Source organism: Muscardinus avellanarius, assembly GCF_963383645.1.
Source record: "Muscardinus avellanarius genome assembly, chromosome: 7".
Taxonomy (NCBI): Eukaryota; Metazoa; Chordata; class Mammalia; order Rodentia; family Gliridae; genus Muscardinus; species Muscardinus avellanarius.
Genome location: NC_137793.1, coordinates 29,940,195 through 29,965,306, shown reverse-complemented (window position 1 = coordinate 29,965,306; position 25,112 = coordinate 29,940,195). Strand labels below are relative to the sequence as shown.

The 25,112-nt window shown below is 44.1% G+C and overlaps 1 protein-coding gene across 2 annotated transcripts in view; it reads left to right on the top strand.

The window, feature by feature from the left end:
* DPYSL3 (dihydropyrimidinase like 3) overlaps positions 1-25,112 on the top strand; it is a gene marked incomplete at both ends in the record, with an annotated part of 107,151 nt that extends 82,039 nt beyond the window's left edge. For both annotated transcript variants that reach the window (XM_080699377.1, XM_080699378.1), the window contains 11 exons: positions 1,290-1,454; positions 3,826-3,887; positions 4,731-4,811; positions 9,133-9,201; positions 13,877-13,997; positions 18,103-18,259; positions 18,905-19,046; positions 20,622-20,792; positions 22,112-22,291; positions 23,412-23,574; positions 25,024-25,112. In XM_080699377.1, coding sequence (XP_080555503.1) covers positions 1,290-1,454; positions 3,826-3,887; positions 4,731-4,811; positions 9,133-9,201; positions 13,877-13,997; positions 18,103-18,259; positions 18,905-19,046; positions 20,622-20,792; positions 22,112-22,291; positions 23,412-23,574; positions 25,024-25,112 — 1,400 coding nt within the window. The remainder of the gene's footprint in view (positions 1-1,289; positions 1,455-3,825; positions 3,888-4,730; positions 4,812-9,132; positions 9,202-13,876; positions 13,998-18,102; positions 18,260-18,904; positions 19,047-20,621; positions 20,793-22,111; positions 22,292-23,411; positions 23,575-25,023) is intronic.

The following is a 25,112-nucleotide window of genomic DNA, read 5'->3' as shown; positions in this document are numbered from 1 at the left end:
AGAGCCAGGTTACAAAGAGTAAACCATACAGAGAACCACAAAAGCATTCATGTCCTTCAGAGATAACTCAGAAATCCTAGATAGTCAAAAGGAAAAAAAAAAGCCCCATAATCCCACATCACTGTTAGAGTTTGTTGTACAGTCTACCTACATTTTTCCCCATTTAACAATGATAGGATCATAATACTGATACTGCATTTTAGCCTGCTATTTTTACTAAATTATTTATTATTCCCTCTCATTTATTTTTATTCTGCCACAACATTTAAAAGGGATGCCTAATCACTATTTAACAAAGGCCTCTCATGATTTGCATATTTAATCAAATCTATTAAAGACTTCAGCTGTCTCGAGTTTTCCACTTATATGAATATATTAGCACACAACTTTAGAACTGAAATTTTGCAAATAGCAACATTAGATAAAATTATTTTTAAAAAAATATTTTCCATAGCCGGGCGTGGTGATGCATGCTTGTAATCCCAGCATTCGGTAGGCTGAGACCGGAGGATCGCAGTTCACAGACAGCCTCAGCTACTTAGTGAGGCCCTCTGCAACTTAGTGAAACCCTGTTTCAAAAATAAAAGAATAAAAAATAGGGCATGGGGTGTAGCTCGGAGGTCAAATACCCCTGGTTCCATCCCCATACCTGCAAAAAAAAATATCCATGATTGCAGGGCAAAGGGTAGGACTGGGCTTCAGGGTAGGCTTAGGCTTCTTGATTCTTGCCAGCAAGTTCATATATTCACGAGCTCTGTGGGCCAGTGTCAGATTCGCTTTATTGAAGCCAGCTCTTTCTGTGACAGTTAGCAGGAGGGCCTCAGCTTCTGGAGCCCATCATAGCTGTAAAACACTTCTTCCCACCATGGAAAGAGTTCACCTTTTCCCACTAGCAGCAGCTCGGCTCTGGGGAGAACAGCATGTGGGGACACTCATGACAGCTGGTAGTAACTCACCAGGCATCAGGTTAAACCCTTTTTATGCATTTTCCCATTTAATCCCAAAGCAAACTCAGAAAGAAATCATGATTATACCCCATCACCCACCTTGGCATCTACTTTAAGGAGAGCAAACTGAGATTTAAAGAAGCTAGTAATATCTTCCAAATTTCAGAGCTAAGAGATATATAAATTAGCAACATCCTTGAAGCGACCAGGGAACACTTTTAAAACTGAATTTCATGTTCAGGATATAGAGATGATAGAGTTGTAGCTAAGTGAGCAGGAGCAGGCTGGGGCAGGGGGAGCCAATTCGGGTCTGAGTCAACCATCTGGGCCTCTGTCCTTCAGTTGACCATGTGGTACCTGAGCCCGAGTCCAGCCTGACCGAGGCTTATGAGAAATGGCGCGAATGGGCTGATGGGAAGAGCTGCTGTGACTATGCCTTGCACGTGGACATCACCCACTGGAGCGACAGCGTCAAGCAGGAAGTGCAGAGCCTCACCAAGGACAAAGGTGAGCCGCCCAGCCTCCTCCCTCTCCCCTCGCCTTCTCTCTGCTTCTCCTTCCCACATCAACCACTGCTTGGAGTCCTTTCCCTTGCTCAGTACCTTTAAATATAGGTACTGGCTGAAGGAGTCTCACTCCATTCCAGGACTTCGGAGCTAGGTCATCATGCTGACTTTTCAGGATCCTCTTAAGATAGAGATTGTTATTCCCACACTGCAGCTGAAGAAGCTGAGGATCAGAATAAGGGCTAATGATCGCAGATCAGTAAGCAGTAGATCCACCCAGTCAGGCTCTTGACCTCTTTGCAATACTGCTCATACTGCAGGGATGAGACTGAGGTTAGGAGAGGTTAGCATATCCTACATACGGCCACATAGTTAGGGAGTATGAGATTAAGAATTTTTAACCCCTATCACTTTGACCCCAGAAACAAGTCCATTATTATCCATAACCACAGAATCCTCGAAAGGGGTTAACACATTTCCAGAAGCAAAGCTCTGTTTGTACACTGGCTAGGAGATTCAAGAATGTGCTGGTACACAGGCTAGAATATGTTTGCCTGTGTGTGTGTGTGTGTGTATATGTGCCTTCTCACTGACTACATGACTTTGGTCCCATTATTGCCTAAGACTTCTTCTGTTGTCTACTTCCTTCTATGTTTTGATCATCAGCTATTTAACACACGCGCATGCGCACACATACCCTGCCCCCATACATGCCCACAGATAAACCACACACTCAGCATTGTAAGGCTGCCTGGAGAACTTAGGGAAGTGCAAGTAATGGGCTGTACGGGGGATCCCATGCAAAAGGAAGCCTTGCCATGCAGACCAACAGAACAGATGCCACAAGATGCAAGAACTGTATTCATATTGGTAGTCTAGGATGAATGGTAGGAGAAGCAGAAGAGCATGTGCCTGGACTGCAGGGGAAATAGTGACCCCTAGCAAGTTACATTTTTCTTCCCATTCTTTTCTTTGTCCTGCCCAATCCTTGTTGACACAGAATATGAGATTAGCTCCCTCCCTTCTTTCTGTGTCTCCTTTTACACTGGGCATCCCGATTGAGGTAGAAAATGGTATGGCTTTAACAACCACTTAGTGCCTAGGCCATTCCACAGATGACACAGAAGCTTTCGGGAAGGGTAGTGTTGAGGAAAACTGCCATGAACCACGCTGGGTAGAAACATTCTCAAATTATAATCCACTTTTGGCTGGGAACACTGTGGGCTGAGATGGCCATAACAGTTGAGACCAAAATTGTCTTTCTTTCCTCAAAATGATTCCCTGTTCCCCAGTCCCACCTATTTATTTTGGGTGAAAATTAAATAACTTTTTCCTTATGACCCCTAGTACTTAGGTACTTAAGCACAAGATAAAACTTGCTTCTGGCTCAATTAACTCTTTTAGTTCTCCTGAGGTCAGAGTCTATATTTTTTATTTTAAATTTATATAGCTATTTAAGTTCAAAAACAATATCTTTTTTTTGCTTCTAGTCCCAATACCTTGGAAACTGAGACTGGAGGATCACAGGCTCCAGGACAGCCTCAGAAATTAATGAGACTCCCAGTAACCATTAAGACACTGTTTCAAAGTAAAAGCTAAAATAGGACTGGGATAGAATAGTTCAGGGTAGAATGTTCTGGACTTAATCACTAGTACCAAATTTACAAAAAAAAAAAAGAATTATACGGAGTATTTCTAAGTTAACAAAACTAGATTTGAATTTGGACTTTATTCTTTAAACAAATTGTAGCTAACGGAGGGGAAAGTACTTTCTTCATAAGAAACAATGTATATGTAAGTGCTCAGAGGTGCAAATTTGGTGACAGAAAAGATAAATAGGGAAATGAACACATCCCAGGAGATCCACCCATGGAGACCAACTGTTTGCCAAAATGGATGCTAAGAGCTCACCTTTCAAGTGTTTTGGCCCTCATTGCTCACAGCCACATTATGAAATAGGGTATTGCTGTTTTCTCATTTTACAAAGGAGGAAACCAAGGCCCAGAGAGGTTAAGTGCTTAAAACTCACTAAAGCATGTGGTCGGTCCAGGTGGTGATACTCTGGGTGTGTCAACACAACTGTGGTGACTCTCCATGGTGTCTACTGCTTTGGGTTCATTGGCCTCTGAGGCTGGAATATCAGAGGGGGAAGGGGGAAAAGGAGTGGAAAAAACTGTTCTGCCATGATATCACTCAGAAACTGCGGATGTTACAGGGTAGGGGTGGGCCTCCTAAAATGCTCTTGGAGCAGTTGAAGTAACTGATTAGCAGTGAGTGATATGCTGGGGTCCCATGGGTGATGGAAAGTGGAAGTGAGCGATGGAGGGTGCTGATAATAATGTTGTCTTTCTCCTCCCTTCCCTGTCTTGCAGGGGTTAACTCCTTCATGGTTTACATGGCCTACAAGGACTTGTATCAAGTGTCCAACACAGAGGTAACAGCCCGTTTGCTCTGCGGTTAGGGGTATCTGGCTGGGTTTCCTATTGTTACTAATGACCTTGGCCCTTGTGCCATGAGTCACTGTGGTCACTGTGGGCGGCCCACTGGGCAAAAGTGCTTCTTGAAGCCCTTGCAGTCCACACTGCATTTTAAATAAGGTCACAGGCAGGGTGCCTGTGGTGAAGCAGATAGACAGCTAGAATTTCCACGGGGAGTAGCTTTCTTGAAGGCAAAAAAAGAGGACATGCCTAAATCTCCATCTATTATAAAATTCCCAAACCCTTCTGAGTTAAATGAAAGTATGGTGTTCTTTGCCTTCTAGATCAGGAGAGCCTTCTGCTATTTGAAGTCAACGTCTCAGCTTGCCTCCAAATTTCTACCTAGAAAGCCATGGCCTGTGTTTATTTCAGGAAAAAAAAAATCTCAAGTTATCACATAAAATACAAGAAATCAATTCTGATACTGCCTGGTTAGGAGGTCAAGGTAGAACTCTCTTGAGAGATCCAGAGATAAGCTTTGACAGGGCTGTAATGGTTTTCTGGAGCACTTGTCAAGAAGGATTCTGAAGCTGTATCTTAATTCAGTGGGAAATGACTCCACTAAAATGTGTGGCAGAGCAGAGAGAAGGGTCAGCTGCGCTTCATTCTCTTTGTCCTGGCTGTCTAGGAGTTGTGGCAGAAACTCCTCTTGCTCATGCAGATTTTAGTCCATTTTTCTGCTCTAGTCAATGATTTCTTCTGGCTGATTTCATCTGTTTTTGCCCTGGCTTTGGTAATTGGACTTGACATGAAATCACAAAAGTGGCAAGGAAGGTAACAAAGGCTTGTTTCTATTTTAGCTCTACGAGATCTTCACCTGCCTGGGAGAACTGGGGGCCGTTGCTCAAGTCCATGCTGAGAATGGGGATATCATTGCCCAGGTAACACTGTGTGGCCCCTGGAGTGTGCTTTCCCTGAGGTCTTGGGTCAACATCCCCTTTGTTTCTTCATTGCTAGCATTTTCAACATGTACAAGGCTCTGTCAGGGCACTTAGATGAAGACAGAACTCACCCTAAAGAACCTCACAGTCTGAGCGGAGGAAAAAGAGGAAGAAGAATGAAGACAAACTCGGAGAGACTAGATGATGCTTTAAAACAGGAAGAGGTCTGGTTGTCCTGGAGGATTAGGAAGGGACTCCTGGAAGAGGAGCCTTGTAATTTGGGTCAGTTAGTGGGAGAGTGAGGCTGTTTCTCTCCTAAAAATGAACTAAAGGTGGGAAGCATTCTCTGACCAAAAGAAAAACCCTTAGGCAGCATTTCTCAGAAGCCAGCAATCCAGTCCAGCTCCGCAGAACGCACAGCCTTAGATAATAAAACGTTTAAGTCTTATGGGGATCAGACGTCCCACTGGTTTTCTAGAAATTATATTGAGGAACCTGAGGAAAGAGTGATGAAAGCGAGCCCCCAGGGTCCAAGTGGATCGTTTGTAAGGAAGCAGAAACGCTTCCCTCTCCGTCCCCTGGGCTACTTAATGGGCCAGATGCACAGATGTGTCTTTGGTGGGGTTTTGTTTATCTCAGAAGCATTCAGCACTGGCCTCTGCTAGGAGTAGAAAGTAAGGTAGGAGGAGGGAGCTCTCTCAGTCCATTTGTTAACAATGAGAACATCATTCTTTCAAAGAGCATGTCCTGAGCTCTTTGTACTGGGCACAAGGCTATAAAGGTGAACCAAAACAGACACCCCTTATCTCACGAGTACCTGGGCTGGACCTTTGTGTTCAGAAGATGCTCAGGACTTGTTCAGTGTGGTCAGCAGGGGTGTGGAGCAACACACAGGTGGACTCTCATCTCAGACCCGTTACTTCCTAAGAGCAGGCGCCATCTGGTGAGCAGGTTCTGCTGCATGCCACACACTAGCAAGAGCTCTAGGTATTCTCATTTAGTTTTCTTCCAATCCTTCGATGATGTCAGTGTCCTTCCTGTTTCATATATGAGAACGTCAAAGCTCAGAAAGATAAAATCACTGGGCCAGTGATCCCAAAGCAAAATCTAGGAGAACAAGATCTCAGATCTAAAGTAATTAGCCTCTGTGGGCACCTTGACCCAGACGTAGGGTATCAGGGGTTCCTTGCTCCTCGCAGGCCATCTGGGGAGGAAGCACCCCTGGGGTACGGGGCTTCGCCTGTTGTGATTTGAGATTCTGAGTGTTGTCTCACTGGTGGAGGAGGTGAGCTCAGTGTATAGTTTCCTGTCACTTATGACCAATGAGGCTAATTAGTTGGGCCCTAACAGCACCTTCTCCCAGGTCTCCCCCACACCCAGACATAATGAAATCACTTTCACACAGGGCCCTGCTGGTGCTAAAACTGTCACTCCTCCCCCTTCTGCAGCCTTCCTTCAGCCGCCCTTGACCTCAGCCAGCCCTCTGCGCTTCAGCCTAGCCTCTCTAGAGGCAAAGGGGCTCCAGCTCAAGCCTCTCACCTGTGCCTTCTTAGCACAGACATCTCTCTGGCTCCCCTCCACCCCTGCTCTTTCTCTACCTTGGGATGATCTATTTTTTTAGTCAGGAAAAGGATAAGGGTATGTTTCCATCTGGATGAATTTCTTGTATGTGTTTATTAAATTCAGCTTGAGCTGAAAGATTTTATCACATTATCTAAATGAAGTCAGCTGCTATACTCAGAGTTTCTTGCTGCACTTCTGCAAAAGCAACTTGAGAGAGAGAGAGAGAGAGAGAGAGAGAGAGAGAGAGAGGATGTCTTTTCCTTTGAGCACAAATAAGGGAAATTTTCAAAAATTCCAAGTTGGCAGGACAGTCTGTGAGGACAGTATCTTTAGCAATTAATTTAATAAATATTTATTGGATGTTTACTCTGTGACGAGCTTGGAGAGGAAAGATGAAAAAGACAGGATTCCTTTCTTCAGAGGAGCAAACCACATTTGTGCTCTGATGCAAAATGAGATGAGAAACTATAGCTATGACGAGCACCCCAAAGTTCCCACTGCTCTCCTACATCAGACGGCCTCAGCACCCCTCTACATCGTCTTTCCTACTCTTCCAGAGATAAAGACATCATGGATTTTAGAATAGGACATCTCTGCACGAACAGTATATCAGAATCACTGGATTTTACTGATTCCAGAGGTTTGGAGCCAGTAGTTTGGTAGTAGAGTTCAGGAAAATGAATTTTGAAAATGTATCATCTCTGGCAAATGTGTTTGGAAATCGTGGCTTGAGCTGACAGGCATGCCAGACAGAAGTGTCATGGAAGACACAAGCTACTCTAGGTGTCAAACTTCATCCTTCTGTGCCTTGAGGCCACTCGGAGTGGATGCTCATTAGAGCTTGCAAGAAATTTTATTAAGTCTAGGTTTCAGTAAATGAGAGCCTTACAGGAATGAACAGTGGAGAAGCTTTGGCGAAAAAATCAGCTTATGACCTTTTTAAATTTTTCACATTGCTTATAGTATGCACTTTTTCTTTTTTTACTCCTCACTTGTAAATTTGAATTATTAACAACAACAAAAATATTCTTTCGCAAGTGGTAAGAGTTCTTTCTAACTGTCTCATAGTAGCCAGGCATGGTGGCGCACATCTATAAGCCTAGTACTTAGGAAGCTGAGATGGGAGGATCTCAGATTGCGGACAGCCTCAGCGATGTAGCAAGACTCTTAGAAACCTAGCAAGAACTTGTTTCAACACAAACAATAAAAAGGGCTGGGGGTATAGCTTGGAGGTAGAGCACCCCTGGGCTCAATTCCCAGTACCACATGGAAAATTAAAAATAAAATTAAAAAGTAATGTCTCATAGTTGCCAAGTGAGATAAAGCTTGTTCTGTTTACCATTTATCCTGCTTTACCAGGATAATCTGAGGCCACTGGCCAGGCTTGCTGGAGCAGAGGTCCTTAGGAACTAGGCTTAGTAAAGGCAGAGTGAAGGCCAATAAAACTGCAGACGTAGACATACCAGCTCAGGATTTCTGCCAGTTCCTCTTAGTTCCTGTGCATGCTTTCTGCCCAGCTACCTGCCTCTGTGAACGCTGCCCAGAGCCCGAGGAATTTAGCAATCAGCCACAAGAAGAAGGCAGTTCTTCTATAGTTTCCACAACTTAGTTAAATACAGTTTGACCAAAACCCTAACCCTAATGTCTGAACCATTATTTTCTCTTGTTAAAATTCTGAATCTATATATTTAAGCCACAGATTGTTATTTATTTATTTTTAGGACTGGAGATTGAACACAGGGCATTCTGCCTTTGAACTCTACCTTCACCCCTATTTTTTTTAATTTTTTTTTGCAGTACTGGGGATGGAACCCAGGAGCATTCTACCACCAAGCTACACCCCCAACCCTATTTTTTGTTCTTCATTCTGAAATAGGGTCTCATGAAGTTGCAGAGGGCCTCACTAAGCAGCCAAGGCTGACAGTGAATCTGCAATTCTCCTGTCCCAGCCTCCCAAGTACTGGGATTACAAGTATGCACCACCAAACCTGGCTTCTATTTTTTTTTTTTTTAATTTTGAAACAGAGTCACACTAAGTTGCTGAGACTGGCCTGGAACCTGCAATCCTTCTCTCTCAGCCTCTAAAGTACTAGAATTACAAGCATATACCACTACACCCAGCTTAAGTCAGATTTATTGCATAAAAACTACATTAAAATTTAGATTGCTGGGATTCAACCTCATATCTTCTGATTTGGTAGGCCAAGATAAAGCCACAAATCTATATTAATACAAAAGCAACCCAGACGATCATGATGTAGGTGGCAGGTGGACCACACTTTGGGGAGCATAGCACTAAACTGAGCTCCGTGAGGTCACAGGCCACCTTGCAGGTAACCTCAGGACATTCAACTAGAGCCTAGCATGAAGCACATCCAAATACATTTTGTTGAATAAATGGCTTTAAAGTTTATGAAGGAAGAATCTAACAAGTTAAGCAAATATGTTTTCAGAGGAGCTGGGTCTGAAAAAGTTGAAAAAAAAAAGTGATTTGCTGTGATGTTTGATGGTTAATACAGACAAAAAGTGGATACTCTCATAATACTTAATGTCTTCCTTTTAAGAAAAGGGAAATATATTTCCATTTTTTAAGTTAAGAATCTACCCGTTATTGCAAGTCAAAACATATTTGTTCCACATCCACGTCTTCTTCTTCTTTTCTCTCGAGCACATCTTCAGATCTGAACATATCAGTATACTTTTCCAAATCATGACTAAGTTCATCTGAGAACTTTTCCCCACTTTTCTCTTCTGCTAGGAGCAAGCCCGGATGTTGGAAATGGGGATAACTGGTCCCGAAGGCCATGTACTGAGCAGACCAGAAGAGGTAAGGTCCAGCGAGCGTTGGGGTGGCGGAGGGTTAGGGCAAGAGATGCAGCAGCAGTGGGCGCTTTCATTTTTGCAGCATCTTTCGGAAGACTTTGCTCATCGCATCCTGCCATTGCTCGCCCCTGACTTGACATTTGAGGTGTTTCTGTTTGACCTCCTGGCCCAAGCCACATATATAAGCACATCACACATGAATAAACATTGCTGAAAGGTGGTGAAAATTTAAGTACCAGATAGCGATATTTTGGACTCACCCTAGCATAAGGGCCTGTGAGAAAATTAGAAAGGAATGTAAAGGAGAGGCTTCCTTCTGACTCCTAATCTCCTTAAAGATAACACAAGCTACAGCATACTGTGCAGACTTTCAGTAGGAGTGTTAAATTTCTAATTCCTGTCTTAATCATTGTGAATCTTGGAAACGTTTCTGCTTATTCTCCTATTCCATATTATGTTTTCAGTCATGCAAAAATAATCGCCATGTGGATAGGAAGTTTAATGAATGTTTCTTCTTTTCTTTTCTTTATGGTACTGAGGATTGAACCCAGGGGCGCTCTTCTTCTGAGCGATACCGCTGGCCCTTTTTATTTTTTATTTTGAAATAGGATCTTGCTAAGTTACAGAGTCTCACTAAGTTGCTGAAACTGGCTTCAAACCTGCCATTCCCCAGCCAAATGAATTTTTCATAGGCATTCTGCCTGTTTATTTGTACAAGGTAATGATTATAACCTGATATGGAAGTTTCCTATCTCTAAAATGTATGATGGTGTGTGTCTGAATTTAGCCTCTAAAGAACAAATAAAAAAATGACTAGTAGCTGATTTCATGTCTCTGGGAAGTCATAAGCATATCTGCTGGCACAGGGCATAGAGCTGGTAATTGACTGCCTGTGGGGCTGAGGGTGGCTTGTCTTTGGGAAGCAGTTGGGTCTAACACTTGGAGTGATACCTGAGATTAAGGCTGTTCATGTCAATGAAGCAGATCCTGTCCTGTCATTCCAAACTCTACAACAGGTAGAAGAAAGACTCAGTGTCCAAAAGGATTACTTCCCATCGCCCATTTCTTGTAGAGCCTTTGTAGAAACTGAAAGGTAACAGGCATTGAGAAAAGTGTTCCTATCCTAAGGATGCAATGGATTTTTCCCAAACTTAATACATTTGTCTAAGTAGTACTCCGGTGGCAATATGGAACATTACCAGCTCCCCAGAATCTTACTTGTGTCTAATAATTTTTTTTCTTGCCATTTGAAATATGTTGTGCTTAAAGATGAATGTTACCATTTGGGGGTGAGGGTTACCGTTTAGGGGAACCATCCCCAGGGACCTTTGTTAGACCCGCGGAAACAATTCCCCCCAGAAAACCACGGTTCTTGTCCTGAGCTAAGGATAAATATGCAATAGCCCAGACTCTTGCTGAAGATTTAAGAGAGTTTATTAAAAAGATAAAAATACAGAAAGCAGTTACAGCCTCGTGTTATGTGAAGGGGTACTTCGAACGAAATCACCAAAATACAAAACCCGGGATAGTTTTTATAGACATAAGGCCCTCCATCTTGTTCTATGTAACTCTGACATAGGTCAAGTCCATCCCCTTGATTTTCCCACCAAACTTTGGTCTATGCCCAGGTTTCTCCTTTTCTGAAGGTCGATCCCCTCCTCCCATCCTAACTAGATCATCAATTATTATGTAAACCTGTCTTTAGAATGAGGAAGTCCTAGCTCAGCTTCTCTTTCTGCTTATTAATTACCTTTAGCCAAGTTAATTTACATTACAATAGCTGCCTGCTTCTTGGGCGAAACCAAGTCCTTCCACAGGTGTGCTCCTCACCCAATTTTTGAAATATATTTATTAATAATCAGAGCTTTCTCAGATCTTCCGAGGCCATTCCCAATAGGGGTACAAAATAATCTGTAAGTTTGTGGTTAGGATTCCAGTCACACACAGCATTCCTGGAAAGTCTGTCGTCTTAATAATACCAGACCTTTCCTATAGGGTGCTTGTACCTGGTGCTGTATTCATTGCAAGCATCATCGTGGTTATCCTTGCCACCACTCTAGGCAATTGAGATTATTACTCAGGTAAGGAGGCTGAAGCTTAGAGTAGTAAATCCACTCACTGCTCGTGTTTGAAGGATTAGAAAACCATTTATACATTGTGAACAGGCCAGGATGACTCACATTGTTCAAGAAATTTCCTAAGTGCTGGTCACTAGAGAGATGTGCCGGCAAGATGGATTTCTTCAGCAGCAGCCAGGGGATTTCAGAGCAAAGGCTATTTTTATTTCCTAGTTTGATTTTTCAATCCCCCCCCTCCCAACACCACCCCAATCTTTTCCTGGTTACAGTCTTTTTAGTTAAAAAAAAAAAAAAAAGGCTTTGCAGCTGCAAATCTCTACAACCTTGGAAGCCCTTTGGGGTGAAGTTGGAGGATGATGTCACCTTCCAAAGATAGTCATGTTGTCAAAGTGCAGAAAACCTGCAGTGCTGGGAGGGAATGACATCAAAGGGGCCATGCCTGAGGCCAGGGGGAGCTGGAGTGCTCAGCAAAGGCCTAAAGGGGGAGGCATTAGTGAAGGAGGAGGAGCTGTCCTTCTTCATTTCAAAGCACCCAGATGCCATTCACAAAGTTCGGAGCCAATGGGCAGGAGTAGCCTCTCAGGGGAGGGCCTGTAGGGCTGCATAGTGGGAGTGGCTGAATTTACCTGTACTCAGGGGCCCCCAGGACCTGTCCACATGGAGCAACTTGCAGCTCAGGGTTCCTAGAGTTTCACATCCACTGGAGCCAGTGACTGGTTTGCATTATACAACCACTGAGCATCTGCAAGCTATTTTTGATGATTTTTTTTAAAGTGTTGGGCTACACAGGCTAACCAGAAAGTCATATTCATACAAAAAGGGACTGTTACCAATTGAATGGAAAAATGCCAGTGTCTCTGCTTCGGGCTGAATTTGTCTAACTTGGTGGAAGCACAGGCTCTCCTGGTCAGAAACTGATTAGCAATATGACCAAGAGCCACCCTTCCGGAGGTGCTCACCTTGTCTCAGGAAAACGGGGTTTCTTGAGAAGAAACCCGGCATTTTCTTACCGGATTCTTGTCTGCGGTGAGCGAAGAATGACAGAAGGTTTATTGGAAGCAGCAGGGAATAGGGAAAAGTGGCCCAACACCCCTAAGAGCTGTCGGGACTCTGATGTCCAGCAGCTGCCTTCAGGACAATACTTGAGGGTAGCCCAAGCCAAATGCCTTCAGTTGCAAGCTGCTTTCTCCCAAAGTCCACGCGATCTACCAGAAAAGAAATGCAGGTCACCTCTAGGGGCCCTGGTCGGCCTTGATGTCCAGCAGAGGCCTTCAGGTCACTACCCGAGTGTAGCCTGGGTCAAGTGCCTTCAATTGCACCTCACCTTCTCTCAAAGCTAACGCGACCTGCGAGAGAGAAAGAAAAGCTCCCCAACGGGGAGGGGTTCCCAGAGTGGGTAACCTTCCTGATGACTGGTCTAGGGGTTTATATATCTCTGCATGTCCTCTGTTGGTTGGAGTCTGGGAGGTGGTTCTTAAAATTTGCATAGGGTATTTGCATGTCTTTTGAGGGGTCTCCTTTCAGTAGAGGTGTCAGACTTGCTCTAGTGATGTCTCCTGGGTTTGTTGATTAGTAAACAGATGGTTTTATGAAGCTTTGGTCATTCTTATCTCTGAACCTTGGAAGAGCTGGTCTCTTTTAGGAGCCTTGGAAGTTAATTAGTATTCACTGCCCCTCAGGAAATTAAGTTTTTCTGTGGAGGCCTCTTCCCTACCTGCTTTCTTCCTTTCTACCTCCTCATCAGCATTGAGTTGTTTACAAGGATTAACTCATTTAATCCTCACAATAGCTTGAAGTGTCAGGCCCCTTTCTTGCCCCCACTTCAAAGACAAGGACACTAAGTCATTGGGAAGTTGTGCAGTGTACCTGAAACCACCCAGCTTGTACACAGCAGAATCAGGACTCAGACTCAGGCTACCCGAGAGATGCTATTGTATTTAATAACGGGACATGAATCTCCTCATGCCTAATAAATACAACTGGGCTAGTTAGCATATTTGGAAACATAAATTCTACTGGAAAGCAAGATGGAAGAGATCAGTAAGAAAAGGAGTCTGTATGCTGAGAACCCTAGGAATCATTCGCGTAAGAAATGCCTCCCCAAATTACTCTGACCACATATTATTGCAGGAAAGGGTTGAGGTACTACGATGCCTAACTGCTTCCTTCCTCTCATCCTCAACCTGATGGTGCTGTGAACCTATTTTCCCAGGGAATCTGCCCTCCTCTAGGACTGGAAAGCACAGGTTCTATTTGGGTGCAGCCTTTGCGAATACCACAAGGAGAGGAGAAGGGAGGCTGAGGAAAACCTCAGCTGACAGCAAACAAACCAGGACTCACCCTGGCAGCTAGGCACCCTCTCAGACAACAGCCCTGTCATTCCTCCTCCCTCTTCATTTCACTGAGACCCTGAGGGGCTGAGTAAAGTAATAGCCAGGAAGTGGAGGGTCCGAGATGAGGCTGGAGGCCATCTTCTTCCAGATCCTCCTGGTTGTTAACTGCTGCTCAGTGTGTATTCTCCATCCCTGAAGGCTGGAGGGTGGCAAGGGTGAGAGGCTCCTCTGGTTCCTACTGATTCCTGGAGCGTTTTTGTTTCCCCAGCTGGAAGCCGAGGCTGTGTTCCGTGCCATAACCATCGCCAGCCAAACCAACTGCCCCCTCTACATCACGAAAGTCATGAGCAAGAGTGCAGCTGATATCATCTCGCAAGCCAGGAAAAAAGGTAATCTGCATTCCCCAAGGTCTTGGACGTACCATGTGGCCCCTTCCCGTCCTTTTTGACCTGTCTTTCTTAGTTCACATGAGCCGAGCTTTAAAAATAGACATATTAATCTAAATTAGGTTATGCTGGGTACCAAAGTCAAAGACCCAACCCAAACCAACTTCAGTGAGCAAACAAAAGTCACTGGCTGCTTGTGGGCATTTCAGGCACGGACAGATAGAGGGAGGTGGTGTACTGTATGATACCATTTCAATAACTATGTCACTCTTAGGACTTTTGATCTGTCCTAACGTTACAGTTTAAATGGTGTGAGTTTTTCTTATTCAACTAAAGTTTATTGAATAGAAAATTAAAACTAATAGGCAGCTCAGTGCAGCTTTAACAAGTCTTTATTACAAAATCAGTAGGAAATAGAGAAGAGAAGGACAGCAGCATGCTGGCATGCATGCTAGAGAGCCTGAAAATGGAACTCTGGCCCCTTTTCATGACCCCATCCTTTAAATAGATTTTGTATTGGCATCTTCTTATCAGTGTTACCAAGGCAATGGGCTAGTAACTTATTTCTTAGGCAGGTAGTGTCTCTTTGTCTCCTGACAGTGTACTTACTGTCAAGAATCTATCTGGCTCTTGCCTCTCTTATATTGGGCAGTATTGGTTGCTCATCGACTAGGGTGCCTTGAAGATGCACACAAAATTATACCCAAGCTAGATCACAGAGGAGAGGAGGTAAACAGAGGCACTGATTGCCTATATATAGTTTTAGGGCTAAAGGCTTCAACTGACGTTACGGCTTTTATTATAGGTTAATCATTAGAATGAAGGGCAAAGATAGAGGGGAACTCTGCATTGTAACAGCTGTTTCCCCTCCCTGCCTGAGTGCCTGCACAGCACCCAGACCCTGACTACTTTTTACATTTTGGAAATTAATACCAAAGCAATTTTCTAATACCAGCACACTAAGACTAGAACTTTAGGACTGTGTCACTCTTATTTCCCTTCTGGGCTCTCTTTCCTTCCTGATGGCTTTATGTTCAGTATGAACAGTAATAAGAATAGATACCAGGAGGCCCCTTTTTCCCTCCATTTTTGGTGGTGAATGGGATGCAGAAGTAGAAAGCATCTTTTATGACAGCTCAAGCAAAAAGGCCAGGAACACTGAGATTGTCTCAGTTGAAGCTATGTACTAATCCCTGAATCAAAGACTGCCCTGGAGATGGTAGGATATGGACAGGATGCAGGGCAGAATGCAGGGGCAGGGTCATGCTGCCTGGGCAGACAGATTAGCACAGGTTGTATCAGAAAAGGAATTGAACGGGTCTCTGAAGAGAGCCTACCAGCATGGCATTCATGGCTTGGGCCTCTGTCCCTGCTTCTTTCTCCACTGCTGTTAACTAGGGCTTCTGTTGCTTGACTTGGCTAAGGTTTGCTCCCATTTGAAAGCTTTTTTTTCTGTTTTTGGTCCTTATCCTTAGTGCAAAGTTAGGGAAATGAGCAGTGTGGTTGCGGAGCTGGAGCTGCAGGCTCTGCGGTTGTGAAAAGATTTACCAGGCCCAGCTGTGCAATTGCTACTGCTGTGTGTCAGTGGCCATCCTGGTACTGGAGAGACCCAGGAAGAGAGATTTATCTGCCAAACTGGTCTGCAGAACTTCAATGCGGGTGACTGTGGTGGCTAAGAATAGTCCCAATAGACTCTGCCAGCTGAGATTTCAGCTGCCTGGCCTGGAAAAGGGTAACCCTTCTCCTATGGGAAGAGAATCTTTCCACTTGTCTGAACCCAACTGATAGGCTCTGGGGAATCTTCTACCTCATTATGTTTGTGGTGAGCCCACTGTTTTTTCTCTCACATTTCAATGACTCGACCAAGAAGATGGAGTTGAACCACTTGGTTGTGTGTGAGTTATTGGCAAAGAGCCAGGAAAGCAGCTCAATGTTCCTTACCCATTATTGGAGAAAGAAAGAAAGAAAGAAAGAAAGAAAGAAAGAAAGAAAGAAAGAAAGAAAGAAAGAAAGAAGGGGAGAGGGAGAAGGAGTGGGGGATGGAGAGAAAGAGAGAAATATCCTCAACCCTTAACATGCACAGGGGTGGGAGGGTCTGGCCATGACCACTCACCATCCTCACCCTCTCATGCTTCCTATCTGATGACTTTATCCTGCCTGGGACTCATCCTCAGGATGTTCTGGGGAGCCCTGAGAATGGGGTGTTTCAGTTGTATGATGGTCTTATTTCAAACTTCATCAAGAAAAATTTCTCCTCCTTAGCCTCCTGGCTCATGAGTCTCTGGCTAGAAGAACTAATGCAGCTGTGTCCCCAGGGTGGAAGGGAGGTATTATTTCAGTGATGAGAAACTGGTTGTTGAGATTGAAGCCACTAAGTATCTCATGGACTGTCATTCCCAGGGAAAAAGCAGGAAGACAGATTATATCAGGGTTCACTCTCCCTTCCTGACCATGTTTCTGTTTAATCCCACTGCATTCATTTGCCAACCACCGGTACTCTTTAATAACTCAGAATTAATGCTAGAAAGCTATAATTTAATGAGAACCAACTTATTGTCTAACACTATGATAAATACTTTTGATTTATTATATGTAGAATTCTTGAAGAACTCAGAGACATGTGATATGAGCTTTATTATCACCCTGTTTCAGGTGCAAGAATGGGGTGCAGCTTAACTAGGATCTCCAAGGGGGAGAGGCTAGTACTCAGACCCAGGCATAACGCCAATATTTTCTTTCTACTCTTCCATGCCAGACATAGTCCAGAGAGATCTTCCACTTATAAGGTTGTACTTCTTTCAATATCAGTTGAATGCTTGCTTTGACTTTGAATTTTTTATTTCTTTCCCTACATGCTTTAGTTTGGTAACTATTTTTGGAAAGCTCTGGAAATTCACACCATCTCCAAGTTCATTCTTTTTACCACCAGCCATAATATAGGGCTGTCTTATGTGAATCATGGCCATTGGTTCCTTCTTTTGCTCATTGTAGACATTGCTAATCAGTGATAAGTCTTAGCTAGTGAGAACAGAAAACTACTAGCATTCTTTTCTACCTAGAAGTTTATGTAACCATTAACAAATTGATTGGAATTGAACAAAAACAAAATCTCTTTATAGTCCTGGCCATATAGCCTCCTAGAGTATAATTTCATGTAAACTTTGATGAGGGGAGATGGAGGTGAAAAGGGAAAGAATCCCAAGTCTATACAGGGCATTCTTGGTCCAGTCTGCACAGGGCATTCTTGGTCCAAGATGCTGGCATAGAGAAACTTGGTACCAATCAAGTTTCTGTAAGATAACATTTGCCTTTTGTATCATTGTTTCTTTTTTAAGAAACTCAACCAGAGCTTAGAACAATATATTTTCCAGCATCTTTCCTCAACTCTTCTCAGTTAAGCCTCTGATTCCTGACATGCAGTCTAAGAACCTAGCCTCATGTTTGATGTGTCCTTAGTTGTTGAGTCTCTTTGAGCAAATCATTTTTTGCCTTAAGCTAAGGAGTTACAAACTTGATGAAAAAGCTCAAGAGAGCCTCTGACCCACATGAATGGATTTTACTTTCTGAAACCATCATATCTTTGTAACAGGAGGATCTAGCAATGCCCAGTGGTATGGGGGCACCTCCAGGGTCTTGGCCTTTACAGTGGGAAAAAGTAAGAGGTCAAGAGTAGGAGGCCAAGAAGTCAATCTTTATTCAGCATCTAATTTGTGCCAGACCCTCCACTATGCTAAGTATCCAAGGGTGATCACAAACCTGAGCAGTAAATAGTATCTTCATTAATTTTAGGACATACCTATGTCACAGTACAATATTTCTCAAATGAAGATGAATATAATAGTTGATGTATACTTTTATTTTCTTTGCCTCACATTTTAACGTGCCTGAAGAATTTGGGAATTAATGTTGTGTCTTGAAACCAAAGTCTTCCTATTTAGGGAACACAAAATTGTTTACATTTAGGAGAAAGAGAAGCACAGATGCAAAAATAGACTTGAACCCACGTCTGGCTAACCCTGGGTGGACTTAAGAGCTATGATTACCTATGCTGGGCTCAGTGAGGCACATATCTGAAGTTAACTCATTGCCTATTTTGTGCTCCTTCCAGGAACTGTGGTCTTTGGCGAGCCTATCACTGCCAGCCTCGGTATAGATGGAACCCATTACTGGAGCAAGAACTGGGCCAAGGCGGCTGCATTTGTGACATCCCCACCTCTGAGCCCTGACCCGACCACTCCTGATTACATCAACTCCTTGCTGGCCAGGTTGGTGCAGGAATGCCAGCGTCAGGGGTTTTGTGGGGACATCTTGGGGCTGGCTGGAATGAGGAAAGGAGTAGACTAAAATCTAAAGTGCACAATTCTCCTGCAGTCTTGAGTACAGCCAAGTTCTTCCCCATCATATTTCAAGTGATAATGCAGTAATGGTGTTGATAATGATCATAGCAATTAATACCTGTGCTGTGCCCAGCTTCTTGTTGAGGTCATATGCATGGTCTCATTTGTTCCTCAACTCTCTGAGTGAGGCATGGGTATTCTCATTTTACAGGTTAAGCAGCCAACGGTCAAGAAGCTTAAATTACTTGTTCAAATTCAAAGAGTTTGCCTCATTGACACTTAGACAAGATTAGAGGGAGATTGTTGCAGTGCTCTGTGGACATATAGGATAAGGCAATCACTCATTTGAATCCCTTTCATTTTGCCACAGAGGAGATGATCTAATCCCACCCTGCCCCCTGTTGCCTTCCAGATGTGTAACTAAGCCTAAGCTCCCTAAGCTCACATCCACAGTAGCGGAGGGATTCCACACTGCAGTAGTCAGAACCCACACTCACGTTAGCCACCAGATCTCAGTGTCCCATGAGCTCAAGCCTTTGCTCCTGTTCACCTGGAGTTTTCCTCCTTTTCCAGTGGGGATCTGCAGCTCTCCGGCAGTGCCCACTGCACCTTCAGCACCGCCCAGAAAGCCATTGGAAAGGACAACTTCACAGCCATTCCCGAGGGCACCAACGGTGTGGAGGAGCGGATGTCTGTCATCTGGGACAAGGCTGTGGTAAGGGAGGGTGGCCAGAGCCAGAATATCCAGGGCCCAGAAAGCGCCACTCCTCCAGCCTGCCCTGGAGAGGATGCGCAGGATGCAGGGGAGATCTCACGTTGCTGAGATGTCTCTGGGGCCAGTGGCTCAAGTGGTTTCGGAATTTGTCTTCTAGTGATGAAGTTGAGGTCTAGATAGAGCTATAAAGAGACTTCTTCATCTGAAATGTGAAGAACTAAGAGTCAGACTTACCACTCTCCCATCTGATTTCATGAGCTATCTGTGCTTACAGTGCGAGTGAATGAATTCTTTGTTTGGAGAGTTTTCTGACTTCTTTTGGAAGGTCTAGATATAACGCTTTGGAATGGTGAACAGCAAGTCTATGCCCAGCGTTATTTTGCTTGTCAGGAATGCCCTAGGCTGAGGGGACATGGTCACCCAGGCTACAGAAGACATCCTTCACCAGTGTTTTCTAGCAAAGTGAAACTGTACTTTCCTTGTTTGTATCATCAAAGTAATAGCCAAGAGAAAATAGTCTCCCAAAGATTTAAATAAAATTAATAATAAACTTTTTATTAAGTTGATTACTTCCCTATGTTCAGCACCAAAGAGAATGTATATGAAATCATCCCTCATTTATCCACACAATGTCAGCTACAGATCTTCTTTTCTTCTTGGCCCATGAGAAGCTCAAAATTAGGTTTTAATCAGTTCTTTCCTTCCTCTTGCCTTTTGTTTTGAGAAAACAGAAAGTATACAATTTTTTTCTCCCATCTCACACAGTTAACTTTTGTCTTCTGTATGTATGTATGCATGCGTGTGTGCGCGCGTGTGTGTGTGTGTGTGTGTGTGTGTGTGTGCTGGCGCTGTCTGAATTTGTTCAGAAGTAATATATACACTTATGTACTGCATAGTGACTTTTCAGTTAATGATGAAAAGGTTGTTCCCATTAGATCACATCAACGAGTGACACCACAGCTGACTTGGTGTGTGTGTGTGTGTGTGTGTGCACCCTTATGATGTTCACACAATGACCAATCACCGCTGGCACATTTCTCAGAAATCCCCATTGTTAAGTGATGCACAACTGCATTTTAAATGGCCAACATGATAAACACTCAGCTAAGTGTTGGAAATCTCAAACACACACATGAAAATAACGAACACTTCCCCCAATTCAGTGACCCAGCAGTAAGCGTAAGTATCTGGGTGAGAATCTTTCATATTTATTGTATGGACATTAAAATGTACACATACGCATACAAAGAATGGGATCATAATCACCTTTATTTTTACTGTGAACTTTTTAAAATCCATTTTGGAATTAGAAGGAGTAAATAGAGTAGGTAAGTATATGCACAGATCCAGAAAAAAGATACGCTTCAGGGGGAGTAACTTCCACCTTATGACATGTGTTTATCCATTTTGCCTGGGTGACCTCAACAGCTCAGCTGATTCTCCATCTTGCTAGAAGACCTCTGCTCACCAACTCCCGGGTCCCTCTTTGTATTAGGCCTTCGGGGTGATCTTCTCCAAGTTCCATGCCCTGCATTTTATACATATGTAAAATATATATATTTTATATTTCACTAGGCCACTGGGAAAATGGATGAGAACCAGTTTGTGGCTGTAACAAGCACAAATGCTGCCAAGATCTTTAACCTGTATCCCCGCAAAGGAAGAATATCTGTGGGTTCCGACAGCGACCTGGTCATCTGGGATCCAGATGCTGTGAAGATTGTCTCTGCCAAGAACCACCAGTCGGTACGCTTGGGTTGGCGAGAACAGAACGGAGGATGCATGCAGAGCTCGGTCATGTGAAATATGTGTATGTGGTGTACCAGCATAGTTGCACAAGAATGGATGGCAATAGTAATCCACCCCCGGGTCTTAGTGGCTTAAAACTTAAACTGCTTCTCATTCCTGAATTCTAAAATTGTGGGTCTACAGAAGGATGCTGCCCTTCCGGTGCCCCTGGGACAGAGGCTGATAGAGGGTCCACCTCTGCCCAGGCTTCCATGACTGCTAAAGTTGAGACAGGCCTTTTGGTTTCAGAAGATGGAAAGTATAGATATTTTTGTCATGTGTTCCAAAGGAAGGTAATAACTAACCAAAGGCTAATACCTAAGGAAGGCACTAAATTGCCAGGTGTGGTGGCACTGCCTGTAATCCCAATTCTTGGGAGGCTGCAACAGGAGGCTTTCAGGTTTGAGACCAGCCTCGTCAACTTAGCAAGACCCTCAGCAACTCAGTGAGACCCTGTTTCAAATTAAAAACATTTTTTAACAAAAGGTCGAAGGTCTAGCTTAGAGGTAGAATGCCTCCAGTTCAATCCCCCAGTGCCAAATAGAAAGGCACTTAAGTAAAACGGTTCGTAAAAACAGTTAATATTTTTAAACACTTATGTTTGAAACCCCCTACTTTTAGCTCACTGAATCTTCAAAATAGTCTTCCGCAGGTAGGTAGGTACTCTTCTTATCCCCGTTTTATAAGTAAGAAAATGGAAGTGCAGAGAAATTCAATAATTTATGCAGCAAGCCAGTGGGGGGCTAGCCTTCAAGCAGCCTGGCTCCAACCTGATGTCCTTAGCCACTTCACAATACTATATCTTTCTTGTTGAAGAAGAGAAGGAGGTAGGGAGAAATCCCATTTTTAACAGTAATGGCCTTTGCTTAAACTTCCTGTTCTATCACATCCTGTAATTTTGAGCTAATTAGGACCAAAGGGCCACGCCTCCCCTCTACCTACCCACTTTACCCAAGACTCTATGTGCAATCTCTCTCGTGGTTGGTTATTCAGTTTCTCTTTGAACACTGTTGATGATTGAAAGTGACTGCCATTTGGAGACCTTCATAAAGACGAGACACTTTTCTTGGCTAGAAGTCCAGTGTTCACTTTCTGAACCTCCATGTCCTGATGCCTTCTACCACTGAAAGCTTTCAGACACTGAGCTTTCCCTTGCTCCCCTGGTAACTCAGTTTCTACAGATACTGAAGGCAGGGTCCCCAACACAGGAGATAACCAGGCTCCTCTTTCTCCTCTTACCACACTCACACTTTGGCTGTCCCCACCCATGTCTGTAGGCTGCCGAGTATAACATCTTTGAAGGGATGGAGCTGCGTGGGGCGCCGCTGGTCGTCATCTGCCAGGGCAAGATCATGCTGGAAGATGGCAACTTGCATGTGACCCAGGGGGCTGGCCGCTTCATTCCCTGCAGCCCATTCTCTGACTACGTCTACAAGCGCATCAAAGCCAGGAGAAGGGTAAGGAACAGGTGGAGCCCAGAGGTGGGGCGGTGCTGTGTGTACCATTCAGGCTCCGGGATAGTGACCATGAGGCTTGTCTGCCCTTGACCCTTATAAGAAGTTCCCAGCAGTGACTGCCAGGAGAGCAGTGACCTCGTGTACAGAGGGGGGAAATTCTGAAAACATATTTGCCAAAGAAAGCTGTTTCCCAGATGACTTCCCTATATTTTTATAGTGCTTTTATTCAAAAAATTTAAAATTTTAATAACAATGTCAGTATGTTTTTTTTATAACTATATTACCTGGAAAGGCTTAAGACAAGAGCCAGTAGTCTACACCCTCCATCTTGTTCCCAGCTTGTCTAGGCTTGTTCCACCAGGAAAAGAAATGCAACTTTTAGCTATTGTGGTTCAAATACAGTCTTATTTTTGTCCCTCATTTTACATACACACATGTATGTACAGCATACAGGCACACATACTTTATACAAATATTGGGACAATATATCCTGTTAAATGTGCATAATAGAGTAGCTTAGTTAACTTAGAGGTGAGGCCTGCACCCTTGAAACACCTTCTCCCTTCCTTAATCCCAGCCCTACAAAAGCATCTTTGGATCCTTCAGAAGGAAGTTCATCTACTTAGAGAGGCCTCCACAGACCACCTCCATCTTCAGTCTGTTGTGGCACATTTCTTTCTTTTATACTACTCCCTTCCTTAAAAGTATTATAGCTGGGCATGGTGTGGTGCATGCCTGTGATCCCAGTACTTAGGAGGCTGAAACAGGCAGATTGCAGGTTCAAAGCCAACCTCAGCAACATAGCAAGGCCGTGTTTCAAAACAAATAATAATAATAACTAAAAAAAAGACTGGGGATATAACTCAGATGCATAGCAAGGCCGTGTTTCAAAACAAATAATAATAACTAAAAAAAAATAAAAGGCTGGGGATATAACTCAGATGTAGAATGCCCTTGGGTTCAAATCCCCAGCAACACACACACACACACACACACACACACTTTTCACTGTCATTATTCTGATCTGATCCACCTCCTACTTATTGTTTTAACTGATATGTCTATGCCACCCAGCAGAGAGCCGAAATTGCTGAATGTTGACACATTTTTCTGGCTGCAGATGGCGGATCTGCACGCGGTCCCCAGAGGCATGTACGACGGGCCGGTGTTTGACCTGACCACCACTCCCAAAGGGGGCACCCCCGCGGGCTCTACCCGGGGCTCTCCCACTCGGCCAAACCCGCCCGTGAGGAATCTCCATCAGTCGGGCTTTAGCCTGTCGGGTGAGTGGACCACGCTGATCCAGGTGGGAGGGCAGCTCCGAAGATGGAGAGAGAGCCAGAGAGCTCCACCTGATGCCCCGTCCAGTGCTGGTGGTGTCCTTAGGAGAAGGTTACTGCAGCGAGCAGGAAGTTGTGCTGAGTCAGCAAGGAGTCAGCCAGCTAAGAGAAGACACAAATAATGCCAGATTCTGCTTAGAAATCAGACCTGATTGGGGTGGGCAGGAGGGCTGACTTCCACTGCAAATTGATAATGATTTTTTCTACATGAACTTGTTGGAATTGTGGACTATGTTGTGCGTTTTTATCTGTTCAGGTAAAAAAAAAGAAATCTCAGATTATTTTTATGTTCAAATTGCAGTAGTTTCTTTTGATGTAGGGTTTTTATTAAAATTTCCCCTTTCTAGTAATCAGTCCTAACTTGACTGAATGTGTACCATGCGTTTCCTATATCTTATCTATTGTTTAAAAACTCAAATAGTGCCAGGCATGGTGGCGCACACTTGTAATCCCCGCTCTTGGGAGGCTGAGACAGGAGGATCGTGCAGGTTCGAAGCCAGCCGTGCTGGCTTAAGAGACCCTGTTTCAAAAAAAAAAAAAGTATAAAATAGGTCTGGGAGTGTAACCCAGAAGTAGAAGGGTTTCCAGGAACCCCAGTACCGCTGAAACAAAACAGAACTCAAAATATCAATAGAAAATAATTGTTCAATTGCTCTGTAGCCAATAGATTTAAGATGGGAGGAAACCAATTGGTACCTCTTTAATGAACAATATAAATGTAAGAGAGACAAGGTAACAAGAAAGAAACGATGTAAAGAGAAAATCACAGCATCTAGTAAAAGGAAGAACAGTGAGAAGTGGAAGAGACAGAGAGAAAGAGAGATGGGAGACACGAGGGAGAAGGACACAGGGAAAGGGCTCAACGCCTTGGTGCGCCCTCTCACTCTGTTGGCCCCAAGCACACGGGCTGGTGTTTTACTGCCCTTCTCTGCTCTCGGGTTGCCCGTAAGCCTCCCCAGACTCCTCTCTGAATGTCCTCAGGCACACAGGTGTTTCATGTTGTGTAGCCACGGGGACCTGTCCATCCTACATCAAGCTGCGAGGTTTTGCCTGAGAGACCTAGCCTCTCAGAGTCTCTCATCTCCTCTGTGAGCTGGAACACTCATGGTGCCTCGCCTACCACCGTGGTAAGGGGTACATGAGACGACCAGTCAAACTCTTAAAACATTACCCGCTGCAGTTAACATTAAGCAGCTCTCTTCCATATCCTTATCTTTCTTCTTTCTAGGATTAATAGACTTTTCCCACCAGCTGGTAGTTTTTCAGAGAGGGGAGAGATTATGAAAAGCTCAGGCTTAGTGTAATTTCCTTGGGAGATGAGGCCAGGAAGGTGCTTAATATCTTACATCCCTTAATCAATTTCTCTGTTGCTGATACCCCTCCTAACTGCAGGCACCCAAGTGGATGAGGGGGTCCGCTCAGCCAGCAAGCGCATCGTGGCGCCCCCTGGAGGCCGTTCTAATATCACATCCCTGAGTTAA